Genomic DNA, 10,866 nt, shown 5'->3' with positions numbered 1-10,866 from the left:
ATTTCAATATGCATTGGATATCTTCTGTACTTATACATTATTATTTATGAGAGATGTTCTCAATGCATGATGAGATGTGTCTGTGAAATCAGTATGAGATGTCCTAGTGAGAAGCAGATCCCAATTCCAGTGTACACAGGCAGCAAAGTCATGTTTGGTGAAACATTCAGAGAACCCAAATTTGTTGTTTACAGTCATAAGTACTGTCTGCATTGGTTTCTTTAGATAGCTTATTAGAGGCATTTCAATAGAGCTGAATTGACTTGGCTAAAAAAAATACTGACAGGTCAATTTCTCATCTAATTAGATTAGCTGAACGCCCTAATTGTGTAGCAGGTTGTGAAACCAATGATAATATTCTACGCCAATAATAAAATACAAAGGTCCCACAGTGAAATGACTGTGTTAGGAGTTATCATTGGTTCCACAGCTTGCTTAATAGCTATTGCCTTTAATTTAAATCTATCATGTAAGGATGTATTTGGTTTAATATAAGAAGTAGAGAAAGGTAAGAAAATATTTACGAACCTTTAATTTAAATCTATCATCAAACATTAGTTAAGGATGTGTTTGGTTTAATATAAGAAGTAGAGAAAGGTAAGAAAATATTTACGAACCTTTAATTTAAATCTATCATCAAACATTACTTAAGGATGTGTTTGGTTTAATATAAGAAGTAGAGAAAGGTAAGAAAATATTTACGAACCTTTAATTTAAATCTATCATCAAACATTACTTAAGGATGAGTTTGGTTTAATATAAGAAGTAGAGAAAGGTAAGAAAATATTTAAGGATGTTAACTAAGTTATCCCAGCAGAGATGGAGATTTTAATCATGCTACAGCTAGCACCGACTTCGGAGGAGTTTGTTAGAGTGTTGTTGGCTTGCTGTACCATGCGACTATGCCTAGTAAAAAGAATCATGCTATGCGACAATGCCCAAGAAAAAGAATTAGAATCCCTATGGATAGGGATGCAAACGAATTGAATCAGATTTGAATTAGGGTATATTTGAATCCGATCCAACACTATTAATTGCAGATTTGATCTAATCCGAAAATCCAATTAGATATGATACATATGGATCTGAATTCAAATCTGATTGAAAAGTTGGATATTCCAATCTGATTCGATCCAATTTGTTTTTTTAATCAATAAATTATTAAAAGAAAAATAAAATATCCCATTTTAAATAAAGAAAAATAAAATATACAAATATTTATTTATATAAATAAATATATATATATAGTATATATATTGGATCGTATCTTCTAGAATCAGTTAGGGGTGATCCGAATTCGACCATTTGCACCCTACCTATGGGGACACAGGCATACAATGATACAATTAACCAAGAAAAAAAAAACTTAAAGGCTGTTTGTGTAGGATTCACCTCAAATTAAATTCATTAATTTGAGGGATTCACTTCTTCAGCCTCGTTGAATTATCGGAGGGCCTCAAAATAGCTGGACAAGCTTAACTGAAACTTGGATTAAATCCTCCCTCCAAACAGACCCTAAGTCCGAAAGCGTAAAACAAACGACTGTGATGATGATGATTGATGAGCCCTTCACTCGTTCGTCTTGGTTATCAGTCAGTACGTATAAAGGGCAAACGGACTATTCACCTGATTGTTGGGTTCCTGCACGGACGGACGTCTTCAAAGGTTCTTGAGGAACAGAAGTCAGCAGACGCAGCGCAAACATGGGCAAGAAACTGGACGCTCTACTTGGAAGAACCTTCAAGGCGTCCAAGTTCAAAGCTCTTGTTAACCTTGGCATCTCTCGCCTCGCCGTGCTGAAGAACCAGCGTGAGGTCCGTGGCTCCCAAGCCCGGTCAGACGTCGTCCACCTCCTCAACCTCGGCCACCATGAACGTGCTCTCCTTCGGGTAACTTCTCAACCCTCTCTCTCTCTCTCTCAATGACTTGACGTCTCGTGTTACAGGTTGAGCAAGTGATCAAGGAGCAGAACATGTTGGACGTGTTTGTTATGATTGAAGGATACTGCCATCTCTTGATGGAAAGAGTCGTCCTCATTGAGAATAACAAGTCAGTTTCCCTTCTATAACTATAATAAATTCTCATCTCTTGGCTTAGGATCAAGATCAAGGCTTCAGTTTTCGTCTTGCTCATTACTAACATGTATTCACTTACAAACGTCTATACAGACAATGCCCTGATGAGTTGAAGGAGGCGATATCAAGCTTGATTTTTGCTGCTTCCAGATGTGGGGAGTTCCCGGAGCTCCAAGAGCTTCGTGCCATCTTCACATCAAGATTTGGCAAGGAATTTGCTGCCCGAGCAGTCGAGTTACGCAACAATTGTCAGGTGAATCCTAAGGTAGGGTGTGTTTAATTTGTTCATTTTAAGCTTCCCATTTCTGCTTTCTTCTCTCCGAACGAGTCATTTCTCTTTCTCTGGATTTTGTAGATCATACAGAAGATGTCCACACGACAGCCAAATTTGGAGAGCAGATCGAAGGTGCTAAAAGAAATTGCTTCGGAGAACGGGATCAGTCTTCATCTCGAGGAAGTTTCTTCTGATACGAACAAGGTGATCTTATTATGTTTATAAATAATAAAGTAATTGTATTATATTGTTTGCTTTAAGTATCAAACAGGCACTTTAATCTTGATATGTGATGACTGATGATTGCAGCAAGAGAGAATGGACCAGGAACAGAAGCAGAACCATCACAAGCCTGACTTTTCTGCTAACCTGGAAGAGAACATACATAGTTGGACCGATGATATAGAAAAGGATGAGCAATTTTCTGGATCAATGAGAGCAAGGAAGAAATACAGAGATGTTGCTACTGCAGCTCAAGCTGCTTTTGAATCCGCAGCTTTTGCGGCAGCTGCAGCAAGAGCCGCCGTGGAACTCTCCCGGTCTGAATCCCATGACAAAGATCCCGATGACCATTGCGGTTCTACTCCTCGATGGAGGAATGAATTATATACCGATGGATCGTCCAGAGCTGAAGTTGGGGTTCCCAGTGGGAGTTCTACTGCATGGGAGGATGAAGTTGAACGGTTGACTGCTGAGTTGGCTTCTGAGAAGATTCATCCTGTTGATGATTCTGGTTCTCAATCGGAAAGTGAAGAACTTAAGAGCAACTATGGGAAAATTAATCCAGAAGAATTCAAAGAGAGTAAAAACAAATCGAAATTAGAGAGATCACCATCTGATTCCAGTGCGGACTCAGACGGTGATGATGAGGGAAGGACTGAACAAGGTGCAATTCTATGGGTAAGGCACTCTTACCTGGGTTTTAATGGGAAGTCAAGATTGCCTGCAGTTGGAGCCCCAAAAGTACCAAAATTGAATGCCACGAGCAATGAATCTTACTCAGAAGACAGTAGCGGTGGTAAGCTTGATTTTCCAACCGAGAAGAGCCCACTAAAGTACCAACCTGATCTGCTTATGAACGCAGAGATAAGTAAGTCAGGATCTGGATATGAAGATGTTCCCATGTCATATTCTGGTTTAGGAACATCTCGGTTTGAAACTACGCATAAACTGGATTCAGATGGGCAAATCTCTCCACATGATCTGAACATAGAAAAGAGGCCCGTCTCTGTGAGGACCAGAGGTGCATATCGGTGGTAAGACCTAAGACGTAAACAGAGTAAGAGTCAATAATTTGTTCTAGGGGCTTCAAATATTCAATTATGGTCTATTGCGACTTGCGGTATGGTGCTTTGTATTATCTGTAACATTTATGAATATGTGAAGTTTAATGTGAATGCTTTGCAAGGATTTGCATCGTTTAGATGGTGACAATAGTTTGGTCTATTTGCGAGTATGGAGCTTTGGTCATGGCCAAAATAAGCACCCATTACCAACTCAGACTGTCCACATATTGACACAGCCACGATTGGTCATGGCCCAGAGAATGTTCCATTAAGACACAAAAGAAAATCCCAGCTAATAGCGAAGAAACAAAGAAAATCCTAGCTGTTGCAGAGGAGAGAAGTAGATTAACAATGTTTTGACTTTTGACATTCAAGGATCAACAGGATATTGTTAATTCCAAGCTTTGGTCCATACAAAGCAGGTTAACATTGGAAAGTCTCAATTAAACCATTAATAACCAATACAAATATAATTCTTTATGATTGTAGAGCGGGGCTTAATATAAGGATAGTTTGGAGAATGGATACATGATACTGGTCTGTAAATTTTTTCCCCCTCTTCTGAACCCCAAAAGGCATGTATTATGGCCTTGAGGTATGCCTCAACATTCTAGAATCTAGTTCTACCCTACCCTTCAGCACTGCTATGTTTTGAAGATTATGAACTAAGTAATTAACAGAGACAGGGATTCAGGATGGAGAACCCTAGAGCTATTCAAGCCATGCAAAATATACATGGAGCTGAAGCAGATACTTGGGTACACTAGGAAACCTATACACTTGAATCCCTTGATGGAGTAATATAGCATAGCAGATGAAAATCATTGGCCTCTACCACGCTTCTTACCCTGTTGCACTAAATCACATAATGATTGGAAACTCACTCCAACATCTTCATCATATTCAATTCCAAGTTCCTCCTGAAACAAGTTAGCACCAGTTGTAAAAATCTTGCCACGAGACTAAGTATAGACACATAAAAGGACAAGGAATATAAAGTCAACCTTGAATTCTTTAAGGTCCTTGGGAGAGTTCTCAGTAATTACATCCCATAGATCTTTGAACATCCTTTTACGCTTTCTCCATTGGCTGATTTTCTCCAAATAAATCTCCTCAACCATCTTCCTTTCTTCTGGTCTCACCAAAGTGACACCTTCTCGCAATTTCTTCAGTTTTCTCTCCATTTCCTCAACCTGATAAATAATGAGAAGGTCCCACAGGTTATCTATATTTGTTTGACATATCTGAACTAGATGACTTCAAAAGATATTGGATACCAATGTATGCCTTACTTCAGCTCTTAGTTTAGCTTCTTTGGCACGTATTTGTTCAAGTGTTAAATTTGACTGCAAGGCTCTAATTTCTGAAACAAAACAAGATGCAACAAGAGTATGTGGTCACACAGAAACAAGACTGTCTTATACTCTTCGTTTCAAATGCCTAAGTTAATGCAATAGCAAAGTCAAGAAACCAATTAGCAATAAACAAGTTATTGTACATGCAATCCTACAACTTCAGTGGATTGACCAAGAGAATATGAAAAAGAATACCTGCTTCAACCTCACTAACTGCTTTCTTTCGATCTTCCAAATCTTGTTGCAGTTTGGCATTTTCTTTTTTCATTCGATCAAGCTCCTCACTGTTGGGAATGTCAAACTGATCTTGCCGAGCAAGGTATACCTTCTGCTTGCCATATTCTTTGAATGAAATTCGACCACTTTCAGAGAGAGAATCCAATGCTTTTTGAACAGCTGTCTTTTTAAGATTGTACTTTTGTAAAGCATCAGCAACATTTTGAGAATTTAGTGGTCTGTTTTGCTGAAGGGCAAAAGAATAAAGATGTTAATGCTAGAAAAATGCAACTTAAAAATAGTATCACACAGTCACAAAAAGATTTTCAACTGCTTCACTAGAGCAGGAAAATTACTCTTAAATGGTTGCATGATGGAAAAATATTTGAACTTCATGCTACATCTTTTTCATTTCCAGCTGCCCCACAACTATCAAATCCAATTTAAGACCATTGTACCAATATTGGCCCATATCCTGGAATACTGAAACATAACAATCCCAAGCTATTTGACACTAATTAATATTAAGGCTGTCATTGCATATGATTGTACGGTTTATCTTATCTTCCACTCCGTCTACTTTCTCAGTACGTAAGATTACTAAAAATTATCATCGTCTATGCCCTATCCCAACTATATGGGGTTGGCTTGTAAGATTACTAAAGATACTGAACCAAATTTCCCCATGACATGCCAGTCCTCACTAGGCAAAAGGAAAACAACCTCTTATTAAGAATAGACATTAGAAGGCTCTGAATCTACTATGGAATAGAAAAGGAATTGTCATTTTCATGAGCTTGGGTATCAGCTTCAACCTCTCCAAAAGTTTAGGATAAAGCGTCCCCTCATGTAGCCAACACCTGTTGAACTCTTCATACATGCAGTAGAAGAAATTTTTACAAAAGTCCCGCTGTAACAGACTGGAGAAGCATTAGAACTGACAAAGAATGAAAAGCAATGCTTCATCCAATAAATGATTGTAGAAATGGAAGAGGATTCAATCCACCAATATGTTCATATACTAATTTTTTTGGATCTAATAGTATTGCATCCACATCTTGCTCCACCGGAATTCAAATATTAAGCTGCATCATGAAAATAGGTAGCTGGGCTATGGTAAGCTACTATTCAAAATGCGTTTTTTTACTTTTTAGGTCATCCAACAGTAAAGTCGTGAAGTGACAGGTTCTATGAAAAAAGACATGAACTAAGCAAAACAGATCTAGTAATCAGAACTCCGCAACTCAAACGAACACTCGAGAATTTATAATATAGATTAAGTGAAAACACGAAGAAAAAGGCAAAGGGCCTCATTACGATTAAGAGGTCTACCAGTGGGAAATTCATTGGAAGATTTACGAGGGGTTCTTACCTCATTTACGAAATTGAGCACGATACCTGAAAATTTTAAATAAGGAACAGATCATTGGTGAGTAACATTACCATAGAAGGCTTCACTGAGTAATCAAGAGAGATTCAAAAATGAATTGGAGCAGAAATTAATAAATGAGATTCAGAAACGTAATGCAACTGCATCGTTGTCCGAAGGAATCGACTTTCAGGAAAATAAATAAAAGATCGCAGTTGCAGGAAAATAAATTAAAATTGGGGAGAAAGAGAGGAAAGTGTTTTGCCATACCTTCAGCACTATCGGATTTTGGTGCCATTTGCAGAAGCGCGGGAAACCTGTTGCTATTTGCGACCCTTTTATCACACGGATCATAGAATTAACAATTAAGGTTAAATTACTGATAACATCCTCTACTTTGGAGTATTGGTACTTAACCCTCGAATTTTCCTTTGCGACAAAGGCCCCCTCAACTTTCATATTCTCAAACTCCGTAACACTTTTTCTCGCACAGTTGCACTCCGGTTGTTTGCGAGTTGCGACAAAGGCCCCTGAAGATCTGCTACCCACAAAATGTTCCCAATATGAATACGTAGCTATTATAAATTTATAAGCCATGGGTAAAGAAGTGAGAACTGAGAACAACTTGTGCCTTGTAGGTAACAGATAAGAACCCGAATGCACATATCTACAACTGCAAATGGATCCAATCCTATTCGATATGGGTAGATCGGATCCAAATTTCATTTATTTATAATCGGATTTTATATGGGTTTCTAATCGAATCCGGATTGCACTAGTATTTTGAAAAGTATAAATAAATTAAGCAAAAAAGTAATCGATATATTATATTTATTAATAAAATAAACTAAAATTGACTTTGATACATATTTCATGAAAAAATGGTTTTTTGGCTATGAACAAAATGAAGGGAAAAATGAATCCAATTTTAATTGTATGAAATTTGAATTTATTATAATTTAGTAAAATTATAACATACTATATAAACTTCATATATATATATATATATATATATATATATATGAGAAATTATATTTAAATCGAATCATATTGAATTATATCAAATCAGATAAAGGTGGACATTTGTTTCAGCACTCGTGGCTTCAGTGTCTGGTTGCTCTTTCCCAGGTCATTTCTGATAAAAATGTTCTGATGATGATATTGAGCTTGGAATGAGAGATGTATTAAAGATAGGCAGGTCCTTGTGATGAGAATGGAGGAAGCTGTTGAAACAATCTATCAAGGAGTCATTTTTTGCTAAGCGATTTGCAATGACCATATTCTTATCTGCTCGGACTCCCTGATGGTTATTCAAGCGCTCTAAGATCATGCATCTCTTCCTTCTTCTTGCTTTTAGCTTTTAACTAAGACCAAGAAACTTTTATTGAGCTTATCTTCCTTTTCTTTTTGTTATGTAAATAGAAAGTTTAACGCCCTGGCTCATCCTATAGCCCAAAAAGCTAAAAGTATGAATCAGGACTTATTTTCTCTCTTTCTATCCGGATGTAAAGGACTATATCGACTTTTCTGTGGTTGAATAGATCTTTTTTATTTATTAAAAAAAAAAAGATAGAAGTGGAAATTATAAGCAGACAAACAGATACCATTTGCAGCCCTACCCATAACATAAGAGCATAGACTGATGAATGAAAATGTAGGAGATGTTATCCTATGGTTTGAGCCCTTTGGGTGGGGGTTGACGCATTAGAGTCTATCTCTTCTCAGCAAAAAATCCATTACAAGACGTTCCAACATGATCAATGTCCACGCATCTCGTACAGGTCTGGATCACCTGCCAATAAAATACATTCCAACACTCTCCCAACATGATCTAACACTGCATATTTCATACATGGTGGATTCCACTTTTATGGTGGGTTCCAGTTTCATGGTGAGTGTGTTGTGTCAGATCATGTTGGGAGAGTGTTGGAACATATTTTATTGGCAATTGATCCCAACTCATCTTGTACATGGTTGGCCTAAGTTTTGAGACATAGATCGTGTTGGAAGAGTATTGGGACAATTTTTGTTGGAAGAAGATTCCAGGTCGACATATTACAGTCCATTTTATTACAACTCATAAATTAGTTAAAATCTTATGGTCTGTTTGGTTTGTAGTTGGAATTGGAAAAGGAATCGGAATTAGAATGATCTATTCCCATAGTCTGCTGGTTCAGATAGAAATTAGAATGAAAGTTGGAATTAGCAAGAATGGGATTTCATTCCCAAAGGAGGGGGAGGGAATGGCCATTCCCTCAAATGGGGGAATGCCATTCCATTAGGAATGGGACTGGTATTCCGATTCCGCCCAAGCAAACAATTGGAATTGGAATAACCCATTCAGATTCCAATTCCAGACCCCTATTCCTGTGAACCAAACGGGGGCTTAATGCATAGTTTGAAAAGCTACGATTAATTTATTGATCTTAAAGATGTCATTTTGATGGCTTAAATTTTTGGTTTATTTCATAGGTCATTTTGATGGCTTAGATCTTAAATTTGATACTTGACTTGAATGGCCAAAGATTGGTCCAAGTTTTCTTACATTGAATTGATGACCAATATTTGCAGAAAAAAAAAATCGATAACCGATATTAATTCTTCACTCTGAGGCTACTTAACTGTTTGGTTTGATAGAAAATAAGAGAAACAGAAAATCAGAGGAAAAGTTCTTAACAAATTTCAGAAAATTCTTTTAAGAACTTTCCCTTTACTTGTTATTTTTCTATTAAACCAAATATAACTCTAGGAGACCACTTTGTAAATCAAACCCTTCAAGTATAACAAATGAGGGATCAAGCAACTTTCCCTTTGCAATTAGACTGCATCGAGGGGTTTCTCGTTGCCAAATCACGCTAGCCCTTGGCAATCCAACAGTGATCATTAATCCAAAACAATATGATTTTGCTTATGTGGTAGGATTAATGATCACTGTCGATTGCCAAGGGCTAGGGTGATTTGGCAACGAGAAATTAATGGAGCATCAAAATGAATTCAGTGAAAGAGATATTAAAGCAACAGTCTTGGGATAAGGTCGAGCCATTATGCTATTGATGCTTTGGGCTCAGTTTGGAAGGAGTACAAATAGAAATATGTAGAGCGCAAAACCTTGTCTTTTGTATGTATTTGCAATGTACCTATTTGTATCTATATTCTTTCCAAACTGAGCCTTTAATTCCAAATAATGGAGTAAATCATTTTAAAATGGAGTAGATTATTAGTATTAACAAGGCCACACCTACACGGAATATGAAAATGGAATATCAAGTATTATCAGTGATTAATGAGAAATCCAGTAAGGCAGTAACAACTAACAAGAACATTTCTGTTCTCTTAAATGGATGCTCCATTTGTAAAAGTTGTTGCTTTCAACTCAAAGGGAGATCTGGAAGTTGCTGTTCCAGTGATCTAGTTAAATGCAAAGTAATTTGCAAAAGAAAATGTCTAGAAACACTAAAAAGTACCAAGAATAATGGACAACTGTTGATTCCAATTGGGTGATGAACAGAAAAATAAAGCAGTGACACAAAAGTACCAAAACTAACAACTGCCTTTGAATGAAGAATCCTCTAGAGTAAAGATTGCCCTACCACTCTGAACCATTTATAACACAACTCCAGCAGAGTTTCGAGTTATACACAAAGGTTAACATATCCCAAAAAGACACCATTTGCATAGAAGAAATGAAATTAAAGAATAGCCTTGTAGAGGGAAACAACTCAAACAAGACACAACCCAAAGAAAGAACTACAAGTCTGCTTTCCAGTGGATACAGATTCCTCATACTGTAGCCCCTAACTGACAAGGCTTAAACCAACATAGGAATATATAACCCTAGGTACGTATCAATCAAGAACAGCAAAAAATCTCACAGTACACTTCCACACATGGAGAAAGAGATTGCAATGAAGATGGAGATCTGACGATTACTGTCTAGAACATTGCACAGAGCATAAATTTGAGATAATTCTTCCCTTAAATATTAAGGGGGTCAACCTTGGGGGTTTTATCCACATGCAAAAAGGATAAAAATAAAATAAGATTTATATCATAAAACCATATGAACTTCCATGAACCCATTCCCATAGAAATATCTAACCATGAACAAGAATTCTTATGGTCTTATGATAAGATCCGCACCATATTATTGTTCTGGAGGCAATCTGATTATGTTGGAAGGTGAAAAGAAAGCTTCAACAGAAAGTTGGTTGCTGAAGAAAGAAGTAGTTGTATTAGCAAGGATAATAGATGATTTGCTTATGAAACTCTATAGCAGTGAACTCCACCCCTT

At 37.0% G+C, this 10,866-nt stretch overlaps 2 protein-coding genes across 3 annotated transcripts; one reads left to right on the top strand and one right to left on the bottom strand.

Annotated features, from left to right (window-relative positions):
* The first annotated feature begins 1,575 nt into the window (after nucleotides 1–1,575).
* On the top strand, nucleotides 1,576–3,756 carry LOC148863594 (Regulator of Vps4 activity in the MVB pathway protein). Its single transcript, XM_088974681.1, has 5 exons — nucleotides 1,576–1,889; nucleotides 1,946–2,049; nucleotides 2,169–2,340; nucleotides 2,431–2,553; nucleotides 2,659–3,756. Exons 1-5 carry the CDS (start codon nucleotides 1,704–1,706, stop codon nucleotides 3,607–3,609), a joined length of 1,536 nt encoding a protein of 511 aa, XP_088830807.1. The 5' UTR covers nucleotides 1,576–1,703; the 3' UTR covers nucleotides 3,610–3,756.
* A 220-nt stretch (nucleotides 3,757–3,976) lies between these two features.
* Nucleotides 3,977–7,135, bottom strand: AHP2 (Tat-binding protein 1(Tbp-1)-interacting protein (TBPIP)). Of its 2 annotated transcripts, XM_088974682.1 has the most exons (6): nucleotides 6,846–7,135; nucleotides 6,579–6,604; nucleotides 5,186–5,453; nucleotides 4,928–4,998; nucleotides 4,640–4,828; nucleotides 3,977–4,555 (listed from the first exon to the last, which is right to left on the bottom strand). In XM_088974682.1, the coding sequence occupies exons 1-6, from the start codon at nucleotides 6,871–6,873 to the stop codon at nucleotides 4,457–4,459; spliced, it is 681 nt and encodes a 226-aa protein (XP_088830808.1). In that variant the 5' UTR covers nucleotides 6,874–7,135; the 3' UTR covers nucleotides 3,977–4,456. The 2 variants fall into 2 exon arrangements, with proteins under 2 accessions (XP_088830808.1, XP_088830809.1); XM_088974683.1 differs by lacking the exon at nucleotides 6,579–6,604 and having other exon boundaries at nucleotides 6,650–6,858.
* Between the last annotated feature and the right edge of the window lie 3,731 nt (nucleotides 7,136–10,866).

This window comes from Nelumbo lutea, chromosome 3 (genome assembly GCF_056320005.1).
Source record: "Nelumbo lutea isolate HS-2025 chromosome 3, American lotus-T2T, whole genome shotgun sequence".
Lineage (NCBI taxonomy): Eukaryota > Viridiplantae > Streptophyta > Magnoliopsida > Proteales > Nelumbonaceae > Nelumbo > Nelumbo lutea.
The sequence above is the reverse complement of the archived record's forward strand: the minus strand, read 5'-3'. Positions and strand labels throughout refer to the sequence as shown.